General features: G+C 45.1%; 1 protein-coding gene across 1 annotated transcript in view; it reads right to left on the bottom strand.

Moving 5' to 3' along the window:
* CSMD2 (CUB and Sushi multiple domains 2) overlaps positions 1 to 20,712 on the bottom strand; it is a 495,411-nt gene that overhangs the window by 65,569 nt on the left and 409,130 nt on the right. The window contains exons 34-41 of the mRNA XM_035120356.2: positions 20,144 to 20,347; positions 18,878 to 19,002; positions 11,722 to 11,818; positions 8,737 to 8,841; positions 5,733 to 5,851; positions 4,308 to 4,377; positions 2,324 to 2,440; positions 460 to 669 (exon numbers count right to left, since the gene is read on the bottom strand). Coding sequence (XP_034976247.2) covers positions 460 to 669; positions 2,324 to 2,440; positions 4,308 to 4,377; positions 5,733 to 5,851; positions 8,737 to 8,841; positions 11,722 to 11,818; positions 18,878 to 19,002; positions 20,144 to 20,347 — 1,047 coding nt within the window. The remainder of the gene's footprint in view (positions 1 to 459; positions 670 to 2,323; positions 2,441 to 4,307; positions 4,378 to 5,732; positions 5,852 to 8,736; positions 8,842 to 11,721; positions 11,819 to 18,877; positions 19,003 to 20,143; positions 20,348 to 20,712) is intronic.

The raw sequence follows: 20,712 nt of genomic DNA, 5'->3' as shown, positions 1-20,712 counted from the left end.
TGTTTGGGGTAGTGGCTCTTCAGAAAGGAGCAACAATAATTCTAATAACTTATAGACAGACACCAAAGCTTTCTGTGCTTCTAATTAGAACCAGAATAAGAGCGGCAGGAAAAGGTCTGGACAAAAGACTACTGGGACAGAGTATTTCTCTGATGCAATAATTATGAGGTCTCCAAGCATCTAAGAAATTCAGGTCAGGTTGAAACCCCAGGCAGAGTGCAGAAGCCCTCCAGGAAAACACATTGTGAATTAACTTGTCTGTGTTGGCAGGGTGAACAGGCCCTGGCTATTAGGATTAAGCAAGGCTACTGTGTAACCCTTTTATAGTTGCTTGGATTAAAGCCCCGAGATAGGACTTCAAAATGAGAGAAGTGGCTCTCACATTCAGCGCTCTTTCCACGAGCCTCAAGGGCAATCTGGCTGCATCATCCATGGCTTCATTGGCTCCCTCCTCCTTACCTTGGTATTCTACCTTAAAGCCGGGCTTGTTCTGTGAGTGGTCGCTGTGGAAATACATGGTGGTTTCATGGTATGTGGAAAGGAGGGAGCCTGGGAGGTCAGTCCCACTAAACCGGCTGATGATGTTGCTGGTGTCATCCGGCCCATTACGGATTTCAACAAAGTCATGGTTAGGCTCGGTGGAAAAGTTCAAAAATTGGAGGTGGGCACCTGTATGAGAAGGGGAAAGAGGGGAAAAGGAGATATATCCCAGGGGCCCAGCCAGAAAGTGGACTATGGCTCAACTAGGACTGCAGGCCACTCTCATGTTCACATGTGCCCAACTTTAAGGGACCATTTCCACATTAAGACCATGTTTAGGGAAGCTTTTAATGTTTAATAGACTATTGTATTTTAATATTCTGTTGTAAGCCACCCAGAGTGGCTGGGGAAACCCAGCCAGATGGGTGGGATATAAATAACTTATTATTATTATTATTATTATTATTATTATTATTATTATTATTATTTTGCAATGGTTATTTTTAAAGATGCATAAAATTCACATTTAAATACTTATTTTCAAGTGCCCCCAATATACATTTTTAATGTATTTCAATACTTTTTTTGAAATGACAACTATCCCTGGGCTCGACAAAACTGTATAGAATTTGGCTGTAATCCCCAAAACATACCCAGCTTCTCATAAGGTTTGATTTCCAGACCCTTGATCTTATTGGTTGCCCTCCTCTGCACACATTCCAACTTATCAATAGCCTTTCTTAAATTGTGGTGCCCAGAACTGGACACAGTATTCCAGGTGTGGTCTGACGAAGGCAGAATAGAGTGGTACTATTACTTCCCTTGAACCAGATACCATACTTCTATTGATGCAGCCTAGAATAGCATTAGCTTTTTTTCTGCTGCATCACACTGTGGACTCATGTTAAGCTTGTGGTCCACCAAGACCCCTAGATCCTTTTCACATGTACTAGTGCAGCTGGTTCCTCCTGCCTAACTGCAGAACCTTACATTTGTCCCTATTGAAATTCATTTTGTTAGCTTGTGCCCAGTGCTGGCTGAGGCTGATGGGAGCTGTAGTCCAAAACACCTGGGGGAAACCAGTCTGGCAAAGGTTGGGTTTAAGCCATCCAGTTCTACATAATGCAGAAGAAAGAAAGTAGAGGAGTCCTGAGGTGATATACCGTAATGGACTGCACCATGTCAAACTGCAGGTGGAGAATTCCATTTCTGAATGCTTCCCTGCATAAGAAATTTAGTAGATTCAGAGAGGGCAGGCTGGGTTAGAATGGTTAGAATGATTTCTCAATACCATTATGATTTTCTTCTATTATTTAATTTATTCACTTTTTAATTGCACAGTGGTTTACAACTATACCAACACCACCCTGCTTGCACAAGGTTTTTATATAAAGGGATGAGCATTTGAAAATGACACCCCCAACTTGCTGTCTTAAGCGGTACAACTTCAGACTATAGCTTACCTCCACTTACTTTCTTCTGATTTTTCCAGGCATGGCCTGTGTTTGAAAGCTCCATGTCAGAGCACCTTGTTTATGCTCCAGAGCTTTCCCCATGAAAACCCATAGACATTTGCTCTGATTGAGTGCCAAAGAGCAGATTTTCATAGGGAAAGTTCTGGGGCAACATCCCCCCCCGCAACCCCCCCCAAAACCCCCTCAGTCATGGCACTTTTAAGCAGGGATCTGTGCTTGGAAAGAGTGGTGGAAAAGGTCAGCTTGGATAAGCCCTGTGTAGACAAGACCTAAACTTGTTCAACTTGAGGTCAGCCTAACAGTAAGTGCAAATAGGTTTATTCATTAGGCTTTTGATGAGATGGGAACAGCACATGGCACTCTCTTACCAAACCCCACCGGAAGGGATATCCTCCACGTACAGTCGCTGTTGCTAGGATAGTTTCCTGGGAAGCCGGGACTCAGAATTACACCTTCCATCTCTTCCATGGTCCCACCACACTGAGCTGTTAGATAAGCAAGAAGAAGGTGGCCAGGAACAAATCTCTGCATTTTGGAAAGCTGTTTATCTGTCTGCAAAACCTTTGGACACATCTTAAGACATTGTAACATAATTTTGCATGATGGTTCCTGAGATCAAGGAGCAGGTTTTTGTATATTTTTGGGTACAATTGGATGCCATTTGGAATCAAGATGGCAGACTGAACCTTTTAAAACAGCACTGATTTTAACCACCAAGTCCAAAACTACACTATTTAGTTTCTTGGAATCCCCAGCAACACCAGAAACAAGGCTGCCAGTTAAAAATAAACCTGTTGCAATATTGCTTGCCATTTATCCTGAGGACACAGGCAAAGGGATCACAGCTCAGCAATGGAACACATGCTTTGTGTGAAGAGTGTCTCAGGATCAATCCCCAACATCTCCATTTCAAATTATTTTCTTCCTCACCTTACTTCAGACTACTGTAAAATCCAGCCCTCTGAGAGAATATATGGCATAATGCCCCTACCCTCCCAATTTCACTACTCGTTTTTGGGAGGTGGGTAATTTTGGGAGATTTAGCTCCACCACCATTACCCTTCTCGCCTGAACCACAGAGTCCAGTTTTCATCTTCCAAACCTAAATCCAGGGCTCTCTCTGTTCCTAATTCCTCTATATTCATTCACCTATGAAATTCTCCGCAAATCCTCTTGGGTCCCCCCTTTGCAAAGTCTAAAATAGAACATGGAGGCCTGTGCTTTTAATCTATGCTGACACTGACAACACAGAATTCCCTCCATTTAATGGCTCATTATATGCATTTCTTTTCTGCTGACTTTGCTAGTCTCTAACTCCCCACCCTCTTGATGTCTACTTAAATGGAACTCCTCCTCAATTATTAAAAAAGGATAACATCTGGATTAAAGAAGAAGAAAAAAAACAGCCAGTCGAGCTTGTAGGGACTCATGAACATTTCACCAAAGCTTGATCACTTCTGCCTTCCTAAGTGTGCCATAAAAATATTTGAAAAATCTCCAATCTAGTTTCTCTACTATGAAATGGTGTGAGCCTTTGTGTGCGTAGCTGTCAAAGGCAATTTCTCATTCGGGATCTGCAGCTAACAGATTGAGATTCAAATGCATATTTATGCACCAAATTAAGCATCCTGATTTTTCAAAAGGAACAATGAAAGACAAACCCTCGTGGGAAAATGGGCTTCTGATTTCAGCTGTTATAAAGCCGAATTGCCTAACTCAATTGCATTGCAGACCAATATTCTAGTTTGCAATATTCTTTGCAGACCATCGGACCTTCTTACATTGTGGTTTTGCAAATGGGAACCTACTTATAAGGCTTTTGGGTTAAAACTCTGCTCCTTCTGCACCCCAGTGCAAGGTGTGCTGAAAGGGAAGGTTGAATGGGAAAAAGAGCTTATAACCCTTTATTCTCCCCAGTGGTCCTGAGAAAACCATTCCTCTGAAGCTGCTATTTACATTGGGAGGAAATTCTGCATTCAGCCTGCGAAGTGCTGTGGAAAAGGCTTTGCAGGTGTCCATCAGGGACTGGTGGTGCCTGCAAATGATATTTCACCCCAGACCTGTGATATATGATGTCAGGCACAGAGCAGTGTGTGTGGCTTGGCCAAAACAGGGAGGCCTGCTGAGCCTAATTGGACCAAAGGGCCAAAGGTCCCCCAACACTATAACAGAATCAACAAACAGAACAGCTTATCAGTTCAGTTTCCTCCAAGGGATTCCCTAAGCAGCCAGGACATCACCAAGCTCCCTCTAAATGAAATAAAAACAAATAATAAATAGTGAGGCGGCTACAAGGGTGTCCCTCTAGGATGTCGTGGTCTTAAAATAAATTTCATGGTGGGCTTTTCCTACCGATGCAAAGTGGAGGTGGGTAGTTCCAGCGCCGGACAGTCCCTGGCATGCAGGAAATATGAGAATGTCCCTGAATCAAGGAAGGAAAGCAGACTATGAGACAGTGGGATGGAGGAAGAACCGAAAAAATTTGTAATGAGTACCAAAGCAAGTTTATATTTTGCAGCAATGAAACAAAAAATATATATACACGAACTTGAATCTTAAATTAAGTTACTTTACAGGAAGTTTTTTTAAAAAATAAATAAATCGCATATTTATAAACTGTACAAAACCACATTAAAGACCAAAACAATATACAAACATGAATACATTAGATAGCTAAAAGGATGGTTAAATATCCAGATCGATTTCTTTCCCAATAATAAAATTTAGTTGTCAGATTAATCTGCAATTTCCTAATCTGTGTCATATAATCCATCACATAAGAACCCAAGAAGAGCCTGCTGGATCAAGCCAAAGGCCCATCTAGTTGAGCATCCCATTCTCACAGCAGCCAGCCAGATGCCTGTGGGGAGCCCTCAAACAGGACCTGAGCATGTTGCCTCTGTTAGTGGAGGTGGAACATAACCATTGTGGCTAGTAGCCATTGATAACCTTGCCATCCATGAATTGGTCCAATCTTCTTTTAAAGCCATCCAGGTTGGTGGCCATCACTGCAACATGTAGGCATGAATTCCACAGTTTAACTATGCACTGAATAAAAAAGTCAGTTCTCAGGTATGGAAGCTGATCTGAGGAACAAGTTACATATGTTTACTAGAAGACCAGCCATTTCACATTTGAGTTGTTTGAGAACTCTCAGGTGGATGCCATCTGGACCCAGCAATTTGTCAGTTTTTGTTTTGCCCTACAACTTCATCAGCCTTCCTGAGACCCCCCAAATCCTTCTAAAAGTATTGTGTTACTTTAACCCATCTATTCATTGACTCACTATATATTTCACTGTGTTTAAGGAACACTGCTAATTTCATTATAATTTATTATATTTGGCTGTTTCCAGATTTGCCCAACTACATCAAATGCACCCATTGGTTTATGGGTACTTTCCCATGATCTGGCATATAAAACTCTGCCCATAGCTATAGTATATAATGGTTGAGTGAAATATATTGTCTTAATCTCAAGAGGTACATCAGAGCATCTAATGGAACATTAGATTGGAATATTTATTTAATCAAGCCGATTACTACAAACCAGGACACTCATGCTTTATAACATTCCCACCAACGGTGAGGTCATTTCGTATAAGAATTTGCAATGCTCAAATGCTTCAACCATCCCCTTTCCCCCTGATTCCGTCACATCACAGATCCCTGTGTACCTCTTTCAATCAGCTCTGCCAACTCACACATTGGCAATTTCACATATCCACAGTTTTCACTGCAAAGTGAAACACTTCACAGACTCAGTAACACTCAGTACCTGGAGTGCGTAGCCTGGCTCACACTGAAAGGAGACAACATCATTCACCAAGTATCGCTCCCCGATCTTCAGACCACTGCTGGGGACAGCTGGTTCTGGGCAGCTGGCGAGGCCTACAGCTGCAAGAAAGCAAGAAGAGGTGAATGGGGGTGGCTGGTGTGTGTGTGTGTGTGTGCGTGCGTGCAAGAATGCCCCAAATCACACCAACCTGACAACAGAGACCTAGCTGCCACTGAAGAAACTGTGCTTTGCTTTATGCATTGGTTTGAGAAGTGCACATTTGATAGGTCTGCATTAAATGCACAAATTTCTCCTCCATCCCTACTGGCACACAGCTGATTAGTCAGCTAAGTCTAGAGTGGTGCTGCTCCTAAGAACCTAAGAACTGACAGCTGGATCAGGCCAGTGGCCCATCTAGTCCAGCATCCTGTTCTCACAGCGGCCAACCAGATGCCTGCGGGAAAGTTTCAAGCAGGACCCAGCAGCAGCTATTACATTTTACAAACTAGACACACTAACTGCATTGGCATGATAGTGCTGTGTCCAGTTTGGCCCTAAAAAGAACTCCCACGCCAAGTTTAAGGGAAGTGGGCCTCCAATTTTAAAGCACCACCAGATGTACTAAGCCTGTACGTACACATTCCGTATGGAACTGTGTGTATCATGTCTGCTGTTGATCTCTGTTTGGTGAATGAAAAGTAACAGAACGCTGCTCTCATTTCTGAAAGTGACCTCTCCCATGGGACTCCCTCCAGCGGTTGGCACTGGCACTTAACTTTTCAGCCACTATGACGGGCGCAGCAGGCCCAGTCCAGCTGCTCTGCTGTTCTCAGCCAGACATTTGGCTGTGAAGGTAGCAGCTGAATTGCAGGACTTAACGCCCCTGTGATCAGTGGTGCATCAACCAGGGAACTGCCAAGAGCTTTAAAGCCTTATAGAGTTGTGTTGTCTGGACCAGGTGATTTTTGCACCACTTGTTAGCCACATTGTGTTGCTGGTTTGTGTTACATTTTTGGAATCTTAATTTTTACTGCCAACCACTCTGAAATCCATTTTCTTGCTGCTTCTTTTGGATCAGGGGTGGTTTATGCATGCCTTAAGACACATAAAGAAGCATGTTTCATGCGCATAAAACACACTCCCTGCCATCTCCAGCTAACAAGCCGCATCTCTCATTCCTGCCTGGAGCACCTCAGAAATAAACCATCACGGGAATCAAAGAAGAATGCCCCCAATTTTAATTCAGAAATATTAGAACTTGGAATATCATCATTTTAGGGAAGGCTGCTAGCAATTTCTTTTTTTATAATCTATTTTTATTAATTTTCCAATTAAAAACAATTATATCTCATTCATTATTTCAAATTATACAAATACATATCAATCAAACCGAATGTTATGCCAAATCATCTAAAATTTTTTTCGGGGTTCCCATGCTTCAAGAAATTGGGGATTCCTCGCAGCTGCTCACTGCCGTCTTTTTCTAAAGTCCAAATCATCACTCAAAGTCTATTATAGTCCCGATCTTTCCCTTACAGTCACAAAGATGTTTTCCTCTCATCCGATTTTTCCCCAGCTGCTGAGATAAGTATCAAACGAGATTTCACATATGTTCTTTCTCCTGTGTGAGTTAATCAGTCCAGCCTCCCCATAAATCTTCTTGGTCTGGAGCGTTCCCTGTTGCATCGGACTCTCAACACGAAGCAGCGCCATCTTAAAAAACTCAGATCACTTTCGTTTTCTTCCCATAACTATGTAGATTAACGATCTTTATAAAATTTACAGCTTTTCCAGGCAGAAGATCCAGCTGTCACATTATGCATAGACTCTTGATAAATTAGTGGCTCTCCTTGCCCTATAGCTGAACTTAGCTTCAGGTCGCTGTTCAAATTCAAAGTGAGTCACACCCCATAAATCCTTGAACGCTTTCCAGGCACTCCTTATCCAGTTAGAGGGGGGCTTCTCTCATCAGCAATTTTACATCTTCAAAAAATATACTCAGTATCAACAGTTTATAAAGTTCAACTCACACAGATGTCTTTTATTTCTCGTTCGTTCCAAACAAACCAGAACATCACGTCCGGGAAGGTATGAAGGTAACTCTTAGAGTATATGCAAAAAATAAAAAAGACTCGCTTCCCTTGTCGTTCCATCCCCATCAATCCTTCTTCAAGATAAAATACAGCCTTTGACTCCTCACCCTCAGCAGCGCAAATTCCTCGGCAGTAAACAGAGCTTCTGCCCCTCCTTCTGAAGCATGTCCATGAATTTAAAACCTAATTATTTCTTTAATCATGGAGATCCCCGCTGTGCAGTTTGGCGTCCGGGAGTTCCGACATTCCTCATGAGTGCTTTTAGCCCAAGCCTCCCCCCACTCCTTAAACAATCGGAGTGGGTTTGGTGGCATCGCGGGCCAGCGGCCCCTCTCCGTAGCCCCCGGAGAGATAGGGGGGTTGCCATTTACTCCCCTAGCAACCGCCAAATTCCTCATGAAGGTCGGAGGGATGGAAAACAGGTCAGCCATTCCTGCAGGCGGAAACCAGAACCCCCGGCTGCTAGCAATTTCATCATGCTCTTCATCTTGGCTACTGGCCTACCTTTCCATTTTATTTATGAAGGCTACTTTATTTCCTTTTTTAAAAAAATGTTTATTTTGGTAGCACATCAACGAAGGCTCAGTGGTTGAAATAGACTACTCTTATACAATGGCCATTCTAGTTTCCACCCAGTGCTCTTCTCTGATTTCTGAGCATTTCCTAGTCACCACCTGCATATCCCCCAGCCCCTTTCTTGAGTCATGAGATCTGGAAGCTTGGCTTTATTTTAACTTTTATTTTACACTGAAGTTTCAAATTATATTAAATTCCACATCATATAACCTTTCTCGATCCTGTATTTGCATGATTACCGTGACAAAGTGTGCACAACCCTGAGAGTAATTGCTCTCACAGCAGAAGCCACAACCTGGACATCTTGGAACAGCACCATCAAGAAAAATCCTTACTTTTGTACTCAAGGTGAAATCCTGCAGCAGAGACACTGATGTCGGAGTAGAAATGCAAATAGAGTTGGTTGGAGGTGCTGTTCAGCAGTGCAGGGACTGTTGTTCCTAGGGGAGAAACGCATGCACACAAGAGGCAGAGATGTTACCAGGGGGCTTCAGAAATGTTGGAGAGGATCTAGACCATGTCCAGAGCCACTCACCATATCTGGGGAGGTGTCTCCCTCCACCCCCTTCCTGCCACCCCTAAACCCTGGAAAGTAAGACTAGAAGAGGGAATTTGGCAGTGGTGGTGGGGTCCCATCTAGCACAGGAGGCAGGCAGGCTGTAGGGCAGGCTCCAGGTCTTTTGTGCATTAGGAACAGACAAATCTGTCGATTCTGGTTTCTCTCAGTTTCTCATTATTTCCAATCTTAGCTTCAGTTTGCCACAATTCTGCACCAATTTGCAATTCTCTTTCTATGGTCCTTACACCAGTAGCATTTCAGTGCACATTCTCTTAATAGACTTGCAATTTTGCCCAATACAGTTTTGCAAGCAACTTCCCCTAATATAAGGCATTTTGTATTTTGTTATCACTAATATATACATTTCTAGCCACACTTTACACACACACACACACACACACACACACCTTTTTGTACCACATTTTGTTTGGTTATTGTTTGGAGAACTGCATTGCAAAATTCAGAGAAGTGCAAATTTTGATGGCTAGCTACATTACAGTTTGTGTTTTGTTTCAGGAAGTGCAAATTATGTAGGATCACCTTAAAAAGTGAACTGAACCAAATTCCTCCAACATCCCTAATGTGCACACACAATTATAAAGGTGTGAGCATTCTGAAGGTTAGCGCCTTCAACAGCTCATTACTGAGCCAGTAAAACAATCATTTCACACAACCAGCAGATGTCCCCATAATAGATCTGTAGTGAAAGGATGAAGAATGAATCAGACTTAGGGGCCTGCACTGCACACCCCCTTCCTTCCCATTGGTCTTGGAGAACTGCAGGTGCAAAGCCTGACTGTTATCTGAGAACACATCAGAGATTGAATCTGTGTGCCTGAGAAGGCAGCCTTTAACTTTGGCAGCATGGTTCATTTTTGATCAAGCTCCACAGATGCCAGCAGAGGGATACTCAGAAATGTAGTTTTCAAAGTGCAGAGACACATTTCTCATCACAGAAAGCATTATCCGGTTGGACTAACAGATAGAGAAAAGGATTTGGAGATGAGAAGTTATGGGGGGGTGGGGGACGGGAGTCACAGAGGACCCCTCATGGCACTATTCTCCCCTCTTTGTTGGTTGAATAACAGCTTGGGGTCCTGAAATGAAAGGAACAAAGGCAGCTCTGGAGGGGAATGGATACAACTCTGTGGAAAAATGGCCCAGAAAGCTTTGGCAAGAGGCTCAAATGATGGTTTAGGAATGCAAACGGATTCACTCTCAGCTTTGCTTCCTTGATGCACTTTCCTGTTTTGAAAAATTCCACTGCCCGCTCAGTTTCTTACTCCACATAAGCACCATTCATGCATAACTCACATACAGGACAGCACAATGCTTTAAGCCCTACCTCCAACATCACATTTGCTTCCTCCAAGAACCATGTACTGCACATAGATGCCTGCAAAACAGCTCCAAGGCACGAACTCTTGATCATGTGCAATTGCCCCACACAACTGGGACACCCAGCTGTATAGGTGTTCTGATCATGTGGTGCCTTTATGTCAGGCTTCCTCAACCTCGGCCATCCAGATGTTTTGAGACTACAATTCCCACCATCCCTGACCACTGGTCCTGCTAGCTAGGGATCATGGGAGCTGCAGGCCAAAAACATCTGGAGGGCCGAGGTTGAGGAAGCCTGTTTTATGTGCAAGCAAGCATTCCCACAACCGGTACAAACAACACACCACTGTTGAAGGTGGCAGATGTGATGTTGGAAGTAGGGCGAAAAGCGTCGCCTTGCTCCTAAGTGAACATGATACTGTCCTTCACACAAGTAACGTCATTCACAGAAGTCAGGTAGGGAACAAGATGGGGAAGAGGCCCAAATATTAGCACAGCAGACCCCTTCAAAATAAGGGGTATTAAATTTGGAAATGTTGGCACAGCTCCAAGCCTAAACCAGACCACAGGATGCCAGCTAGTTTGTGTTGGCAAGAGTAATGACAAAAAGACTTCCCTTCTCAAGCAACCATAAAGTTGGGCTGGAATTCAATGTTTGGAGTGAAATGTAATATTTCCAAGTGTATGCTTGCTTCTAACATAGGAAGCATGGGAGGGAGGGATTTGTTTGTGTATGTGGCAGTGGGGAGGCTGTCTATGGAGGTAAGAGTGTTCAACCTGTTCTCCGCCTTGTCTGTGCAAGTGCTGCCTTGTACTGTTGTCATTAATTAATAATTATTATATTTGTTCATCCTTTTTTAACATAAATTGTCTCAATGGAACCAAAGGTTTCAATAAATAGTGATAACAAGAACCATACAAAAAGAGCAGTAAAACTGGACCTAAACTGCTCACCCATGAACACAAAAAGAGTTCACAGATTTAACTAGTTGCCCTCCCAATGAAGGACCAGCGGCCTATGTGCCTTAAAAAAAGAGTGATGTTTACAAAAAGCATGCTTCCTTATGTACAGAATTCCACAAGTAGGGAGCCACCAACGAAAAGGCTTTTCTGTGCTTGACCATGGAAGCCAGTCTCAAAGCCCAGCTAGAGGAAAAGTTGCAATGGAGGAAAAGCAGGATCTTTCTGTCCCCTGTCTGTCTTGGGTGTTTTTTCATTACTTTGGAGGTGGCAAGCCTGGAAGACTGAGCCCAGTGAATGGTCGACACTGGAGCTGCAAAGGCCAGTCTTCCCCAACCTGATGCCCTCTAGATGTTCTGGACTGCAGTCAAGCTGGCTGGGGCTGATGGGAGCTGTAGTCCAAAGCATCTGGAAGGCACTGGAAGGCTGCTGTGGTCCATTCTGTGTCCGCTTCAGAACTCACCTGAGAAGCTGCCCAGCATGGTGGCTGTGTTATCCCCACCGTCAAAGACTTCTAGGGAATCCCAGTTCTGTTCTGTCACAAAACTGATCACTTGAATCTGGGAAGAGGGGAGGGAGAAAAGAAAAGAACTGAAAAATCATGATACGGATTGCCTTTTAATTAGTAAACCAAATTTAATTTTGTAAAAAGAAACAAAACATTTGAGGTAGCCATTGGCATACTTTTCGGCCTGCAGATAATCCTTTCAATGTTGAATTATCTGTCAGGATCCTGATGGGCACTCTGAAGAGCACTGAAAAGCATTACTGTTGAGCACAGCCTTGACTAGCAAGCATAGCTGCCAAGTCTCCCGCTGAAAAATGTGGGATCAGCAGCGGTGTGGCGCCGGAAGTCGCTTCTATGCATGTCTGGACATGCGTAGAAGCAACTTCCGGTGCCAGCGCTGCCCGATTTCCGGTGCCCAGACATGGGTAGCGCGGCACCAGAAGTTGCTTCTGGTGCCGCTCTGCCTGATTTTCGGTGCCGCGCACCCATGTCTGAGCACCGGAAATCGGCACCCAAAATAGAGCCTCCCTGGCAGGTAGGAAATCTGGGGGATTTACGGGTTTTTTTTTTTCCAATCTGGGCTGCCAGCTGGAAACGGTTTAAAATATGGGGGTTTCCTGCGAAAAATGGGAGACTTGGCAGCTATGCTAGCAAGTGTATGTTCTAGGGCACAGACTTGATTAGCATGTGGTCAATTGGGCTCCCCTGTTGCCACACCAAAGCTGGCAGCATGCTCTTAAGCAGGCCCCTGCAGTTGCCATTGGTGGTTTTCCCCCCCAGAGAAGCTCATCTGCCATTAATGGTGTTCTGTTTGAGGAAACCCTGTTAAATGCCCAAGATACCTCAGGGTTCCCTGAAACACTTGCATGCTTCCTGTATGCATCTGGTTGGCAACTGTGAGAACAGGATACTAAACATGCTCCCCTAGGAGCCTCTAGTGGTACAAATCCAGGTTAATTTTCACCACTTGATTCTGAGGATAGTATACACCAGCCCCAACTTGGTCTCCCTCAGCCTTTCCTGGACATTCTTTAGGAAGTGCTTAATCTATGCTACAGCTGTGCAAAATTCCTCCTCTTCTGCCAAATGCCTCGGAGGGAAAAGGTGTGTGCCACAAGAGTGATCATAAACAATTATCTCTGACATTCTAGCTTGCTTATCCTGAATAACAACTTTGCGGGGACTTTAAAGCAAAAGCAAAAACATGAAAACCTTTAGAATCCATCTCACTGAAATGCTAATGACCTCCACTGAGTCTTTACCAATTGCTCCAGCCAAATCAGCATCTGCATAATTATCCCCCTAATAATAATTTCATGCATTACAGAAACAAGACTTGGGGGGGTTTCCCTCTCACCCACCCGTGTGACCCCCAAAGCTTCCCTTCCCACACTGGAAGGGCACAAACATTGTAAGCTTCTAATTTGATGCTCATGTGCAGGATTTCATGAAGGATCATCCTGTATTTTCTGCCAGGGATCTAAATTAATTCACCCAGGGAAGAGCTGCCTTTGGGATGAATAATTCATACCAGAAGTGCTAGTGAGCAGGATGATTACATAAAATCCTCACTGGCCTGACACTGCCTCTGTTGTGCTACCAAGAACACTTTCATCTCCAATGCCTCCTCTTGTTTTGTCATCACTTAACCTATACCTGCAGTACAAAACAGGGGTTAACAGCTGTCTAAAGGGATGGAGCTGGGCCTCGTCCTAGACACTAGCTGCACGTTCTGTGAGCCTCCAAACCAGCACCCATTCAAAGCACAGAACAGCCCTCTGCATTTGATAGCACTGGAGGTTTGCCAGCCCTAAACCAGAACATTTTACTAGTATATGGGAAGGGAAAGGTTGGTGACCCTCACTGCCTCCCGTGGCCCTGCTCTTTAACCATGTGCTGTGCCAAGAAGGACTTTATTTTATCTGTTCTGAATCTTCCAACATTTGGCTTCTTTGGTAGTCTATGGGTTCTACCGTGTTTCCCCTTTTTTTAAGACACCGTCTTATAACTTTTTTTCCTCAAAAAAACACACGGTGGCTTATTTTCAGGTGGTGTCTTATTTTTTTTTATTACCACATAAGTACCGGTATGGTAAAGCAATCTACAGTACATTTATCCAGGGCTGTCTTAAGGGTGCTGCCGGCGGGGCTGGAGCTGTTGCTCGGAGGCGCAGTGTCCAGCCTCGCCTCTTCCTTGGTGCCCTCCAGAACTGTGCCTATCACTATATCTTATTGCCAAGTCTTGCGGGGGGCGGCGCGGAAGTGACACCACCCGCTTGGCCACCTCCTGCGATGCCAGAATGTTCCCAATCAGAGGGAAGGCAAAGCGTGGTGTCCAAGAGCCCCCCCCCCCAAGAGCTGGGTCTCTGAAGGTTTGTAAGTCCTACACACCAGATGCTCCTCCAGGAGAAAGGGAGAAAGGGAGAGAGATTATTCAGAGCCCACCAGAGCCACTCCTCCTCCAGATTTGCAGTGGGTCTGTTGGCAAAACAAGACGGGGAGGGGATGTCAGTTTTTTAAAAAGCCAGAAGGTGAAGCCATTCTGAACCACCCTATGGCCATAGAACATCTGTAAGCAGCATTGCCCAGGAAGATACCATTACCTTCCCCATTGGGCAAATGTACACCCAACTGGAGCCACTTTATGCTTCCAAAAGCATGAGAGAGAGAGAGAGAGAGAGAGAGAGAGAGAGAGAGAGAGAGAGAGAGAGAGAGATGTGCACACGGGGGGGGGAGAGAGAGAGAGTACGCCGCGCGCAAACACAGAGAGACAGACGTGCACAGGGGGGGGAGAGACGCACGCGCAAACACACACACAGAGAGAGAGACGCACACCGCACACAGAGAGAGACAGAGAGAGACGTGCGTGCGCACAGAGACGGAGAGACAGAGAGAGACGCAAGGGGAGAGAGAGACGTGCGCGCGCACAGAGACGGACGTGCGCGCGCGCACACACACACACACACACACAGAGTGCGGCGCTGCTTTGCGCTTTGTCGGAAGCGGCGGTGGCTGCAGCGTTGACAAAGCACGAAGCAGCACCGCACTTAGGGGAAGATGCCCAGGGAGGGGTCTGCGGGGCCGAGGCAATGTGTGAAAGGGACGGATGGCGAGGAGGAAGCGGGGAGTGAACCGATTGGGGCTTTAACACGCCCGCACGCGCAAAAGGGAGGGCTCGGAATGTGGAGATCGTTTCTCTTAAAGTGCCGCAAGTAACGAGCCTCTCTCTCTTTCCTCCTGCCGCTCGTGCCCTTGGTGCTCCGTGCGGCGCTGCTTCACGCTTTGTTAGCGCTGCAGTCGCCGCCACTTCCGGGCGCCGACCTGACCGGCAGGCTTCCTCCTCCTGCCGCAGCCGGCATTGCAGGAGCTGGGTCCTGCTGGCTTGTGCCCTCGGTGCTCCGTGCGGCTGTTGCACGCTTTATCGGCTGCTGCGCAGCCGCTTCCAGCCACTGACCCGACCGGGCAGGCTTCCACCTCCTGTAGCGGCCGCCGTGCTGGGTCCCACTAGCTGGCTGGGGCACTTGGTGGTCTTGCTCGGCGTGGCACTGAAGTATGGCTTATTTTCAGGGTATGCCTTATATGTCTCAAATGCTTAAAAAACCCTGCCCTGGCTTACTTTTTGACTATGTATTAAAAAAGGGGAAACACGGTAGTGTTATGAGAGGAGGGACTTTTCTCTACCCACTTTCCCCATGCCATGCATAATTTTATAAACTTCTGTCATGTCACCTCTTACCTGCCTATTCTCTAGGTGAGTGAAACTCAAAAACATTCTGGGTCTCAGTTGCTCTCAACCTGACAAGACTCATGCGGTCGAGCTGGATTCTAGTTTCTGCAGACTATTCCCCCCGCTCAGCTGCCATAAAAGTCTCGTAAGCTTGCAAGTTATCAAGCGAGTTGTTTTAAAAGCAACAAATCCTTTCTCTTTCAGCTTTCAAACTTCTGTACTTCTTCCTATCTAGGGCATCCCCAAATATGCAGAAGCAATAGCTGCATTCTGGGGTGGCCCCATTTAGCTTCCAAAGCAATTTGACTTTGCTATAAGAGGGTTTGATGATTGTGGCGGCTTTTGTACTTTTCTACCTCTGGGACCCAGGTGGCGCTGTGGTTAAACCACTGAGCCTAGGGCTTGCTGATCGGAAGGTCAGCGGTTCGAATCCCTGTGACGGGGTGAGCTCCTGTTGCTCGGTCCCAGCTCCTGCCAACCTAGCAGTTCGAAAGCACGTCAAAATGCAAGTAGATAAATAGGAACCGCTACAGCGGGAAGGTAAACGCGTTTCCATGTGCTGCTCTGGTTTGCCAGAAGCGGCTTTGTCATGCTGGCCACATGACCTGGAAGCTATACGCCGGCTCCCTCGGCCAATAATGCGAGATGAGCGCGCAACCCCAGAGTCGGTCACGACTGGACCTAATGGTCAGGGGTCCCTTTACCCTTTACCTTTTACCTCTGAGGAGCACTTCAGCTAGACAGCTGATGGAGCCCTGCACAGAAGAAATGGATTAGTTGGGCATATTCAAGAGTCCACACTCAGTTCACACAGAAGACTGGCTGGCCAGGACTGCTAGGCCTCACCACTGCCCTCTGTGAACTGTTTCCAAGAGCACATTCAAAATTCCCCTTTGGTTGCACGTGGCAGAGGAGGAGGAGCAGCAGCAGCAGCAGCGATCAAGCTGTTTTTTAGGATAGCGTTTCTGTCACGACTGATCTGCTCATTTAGGAAGCCGTAAGAAGCTTCTGAAAAACACTAGGTAGGTTTCTCCAGGAGAAAACCTGAAAATCGCTGCAGTGGTATTGCAGAAAGTGGAAGAGGGTTCTATTTTATGAATAAAGCAATGTTTTGAGTAAATGTTTCACTTTCCCCCAGGTCTGGATTAACCATTAAGCAAAATAAGCATGTGCTTAGGGCATCAAGGGAAGGGGGGGCACCACAGAAATTTCCCCTGGCCTGATTTTTAACATTAATCATCACAAATTGCTCAGCTGAAGTTCCTTTTCCCAGTTGAAAATCCCAACAGAACTACTACGCAACAAGGCAGGTCGGGTGCCATATCTCTACTAAGCATAGAAGCAGACATGTTACATAAGATTAGTTTTGAGGATCTGATCAAATACTTTGCAATTAGAAAAGGTAGGAGAAAAAATTTCAAATATAAATAAAGTGGACATATACAAAAATAGACATTATATTCCATCTTACTATAGGTTTTGTTTCCTTTTCAAAAATAAAAGTTTATTTTACCATTTATTATTGTGGTTTCTTTTAATAAAAAAAGAATTTGAATTATGGTGGCACCACAATCTTCTAAGTTTTTTGCATATATTCCAAAAATCCATTAGCAGCTTTGCTGAGGAGAATCTCAAAATTCTCCACTGCGTTTCAAACAAAAGGCGCAAAGAAAAAGAAGTGCTTCATTAGTGGATATTGCTCTCTCTTCTCCTCATTTTCTTTCCCTCCCTGCTTAGATTAATGAATGAATTATCACCTTCTGAAATTGTAAGTGCCAAACGTTTTGCAACTCCACCTCAACTGTTCCAACAGTTTTGCTCTGCTAAAGTGAGTATCCCCCTTCCTCCTTCCCCTTTGCAATGCCTGTGGGAAATACTGATAACAATGCAAACAAGTCACAAGATATCCAGGGCAAAATTAAACATAGCAGGAGGGGAAACAAACCCAGAACAAAACCTATCTGTTAATTAGCTGTAGCACCCATGGAAAGACATGCCAGTTGCTAGTTTGGAAGTTGTAAATAGGTTCACTTGCTGGCACTAATTGTTCCTCTGCCTCCCTTTCCCTGACTACCAAAGTAGAGCAGTTGCTATAAATAAAATAATAATAAAATAAATAATAATAATAAAATAATTTTTTATTATTAAGAATATTGCAAACAAGTGTAGCCTCATAATACACTAGATCTAGGTTAAATTAGTTGCATCTAGGTCCCAACTGAAATAAATGTGAAAAGTTAGGGTAGCTTGGATCCATCCTGTGCAGTTCTATGGACACATCAGAAAAGCATTTCAGAAAAATGTGTTGTAAACCTCAAAGGGGGAAATCAAGTTGATGAAAGACAGAACTCCACAGCAACCATCTGGTGTTGCAGTGTTATAACTAATGTAGCTGAGTCCCAAGGCTCATAGTGGTGGAAGGAGGCAGTGTCCAACCCTTGTCCAATCAAAGTCGGACTCAAAGCAGAAAGTAGATAAGAACAGGGCCTTGGATAGCTTCAGTTAGGAGGGGTCCCGGTGACTGATTCATTCTTCTACTAAGCCAGGAGTGAGGAACCTTCTTGGCTCCACAGGCCAGATATCAAGATCAGCCTCATGCGCCAAATTTGACAGCTGGCAAAATGGACTTCGTGTTGGCCACACCTAGAATAAAGACACTGGCCTTCTGACTTTTCCTTGCCAAGGTAAGAACATAGGAAGAGGTTTCTGGATCAGGCCAATGGCCCATCTAGTTCAGCATCTGTTCTTCACAGTGTCCAGCCACATACCTATGGGAAACCAGCAAGCAGGACCTGAGCATGAGATCATTTTCTTCTCCTGTGGCTTCCAGCAAGGGGTGTTCACAAACATTGCTGCCTCTGACTGTGGGGCAGAGCACAGCCAGCATCTTCTGCCTTCTGCAGTTTGCTCAAATTCACACCTTAACTCTGGCCCTAGCATCTTCAGCAACTGACTCCAGAGACCCTGGGTGGGAGAATGCACACTACTCCAAATGTCACTCTAGATACCTGGGCTCGCTGTTGTTCAGACCATTAAAGGTAAGCAGCTGTACTTTGGCCAAGAGTGAAATCTCTCATTATATTAGTGCAAAGATTTACCCTTGCACAACTTACCCCCTTCCCCTATGCATCCCTAGACCTGTTCTGGGTTTTTTCCCCTGCATCGCAGACTACCTTTTGCATTGCACATGGAAGTGGACAAGCAGTCAGTTGAGCTCATTACATGCAGGCCTCAGAAGTTATCAGCTCCTGGTCCCAGTTAGTATCCTGACATATCTGGCTACACCAGGAGGAAGTTTTTATTGCTCTTCGGAGATTTGGGCTGGGACTGCTGTACAAGTCCTTCAACTGAGCTTACCAAACAGGGCATTCCTCTAATGTTTTACCTGTATTCCTGCTCCTTCAGGGACAGTTATTTTCCATACACAGTTGAGGCTGTTCAAGTAGGGCTCAGGGAATCCAGGGGACAAAATGGTGCCTTTTCGCTCAGTTAAGTTTCCACCGCAGGGTACTGAAACATAGAAGAGAGGCTGCTACAGGTCTATTCCACATGAGGCTTCCTAATTGCTAGCAGGCTGCTACTGCTCTCTATCAACACTGTTATCTGCTTTCACTTTCCCCTAAGTCCTAAGACTTATTCATAACATTCATATGCAACCCAACAATAATGGTTCTCTGGGACACTTACAAAAAGATTTAAAAAATAATTAGACCATAAAACCATAAAATCTAATGCAGTGTGGTGCCTGAAGCCGCAGATAACATCCATGCAACAAAGCTTAAAGCAACACCAGAATTTTTACAATAGAACCTACGGCTTTTTGCATGCAAAGCACTGAGCTGCCTTATCCTAAGTAATAAAACTGGTCAATCTTGCTCAATCTTGTCTAGACTTACTGGCATCAGCTCACCCAGGTTTCAGGCACAGTTCATTCCCAGTGTTACCAGGAAATACTGGGAGTTAAACTTGGGTCCTCCTGCATGCAAAGAAAATTCTGTACTCCCGAGATATAGCCATTCATTATGTAACAGGAAAAGCTCTTGCTCTTCATTTGGCATGAGCTACTGCAAAAGGGCCTTTGAAGACTGCTCTAAGGCCTGGATAGGTATTTGTGAGATGAAGCCAACCTTCAGGTAACATGTCTCCAAGGCAGTTAGAATTTTTAGGGTTGCATCAGAATCTTGAATTGCGCTTGGAAATGGGCTAGAAACCAGTTCCAATGACAGGGGCAATATGATCAACAAGAAACTGAGCCTTCAGAATCATTGGTTTGTGAAAGGCATCTTGTCAAGAGGAGAGATGCTTTTGGAGGAATGGAATTCACATCAGAAACAGTGGGGGGAAATGCCAGAGAAGAGTAAGCAGCCAAACTTCCCCTTCAATCTTACACATAAAGGTTAGGATATGTCTGTTTATCAGCATTGTGTGCCTAGCCTTGCTCCCTTGCATGGTTAATGAAAGCAGGAGTCCCTGCCTGCTGTCCCTTGGTGCTAGCACCAGCTCAAATCCTAGCTTAAGCCCAGGACCCTCCTGCTGCCCCTTGGTGCTAGCACCAGCTCAAATCCTAGCTTAAGCCCAGGAATCTTGGAACAGAACAGATCACAAATCTGTAGTCGGGTTCAGTGCTGTTCCAGATTTTATAGGTACATACCAACACAAGTAGGCACAGAGGAATTCCACTGAGCAAGGGCTCCGGGCATTGTCAGGCACTCAATGCTATGGGATCCTTGGAGGGCATAACCAGCAGTGCACTCAAACCGGATCACAGCCCCCACGGAGAAATCACTGCCTATCCGCCTCCCATAGCGGGGTTCAGGCACAGAGCTGCACTGCGTGGCGCTAGTTCGTGGGACAGCTTCAACAAACACACAGGGGGGAAAAGTTACAGAGCAGAATACATGCCTAAAATGAGCAAATCCTTAAAGCAATAATCCTGGAAGGTTGCCCCCCCCCAAATGAATGTTGCTCCTCAGGTTGATCCACCCCTCCACACACACATATTAGGAACAAGAAATTCACTCCCTGCCTTGCTGTTGTAGTTGATCCTTAGCTGTTGAAAACTTCTCATAGATGCCACACTGATACAGCTAAAGCCATCAATTCACTCCTGCATGTGGCCAGCAAAAGGAGGCATGAACTAGCCATCAAAGCAGACAGCGTCCAAATGGAAAGGTGTTTGATGTGGACTTAAGAGAGGTCAGATGCTGGGTGGGGATTGCT

Source organism: Zootoca vivipara, chromosome 6, assembly GCF_963506605.1.
Source record: "Zootoca vivipara chromosome 6, rZooViv1.1, whole genome shotgun sequence".
In the NCBI taxonomy this organism is placed as follows: Eukaryota; Metazoa; Chordata; class Lepidosauria; order Squamata; family Lacertidae; genus Zootoca; species Zootoca vivipara.
The sequence above is the reverse complement of the archived record's forward strand: the minus strand, read 5'-3'. Positions and strand labels throughout refer to the sequence as shown.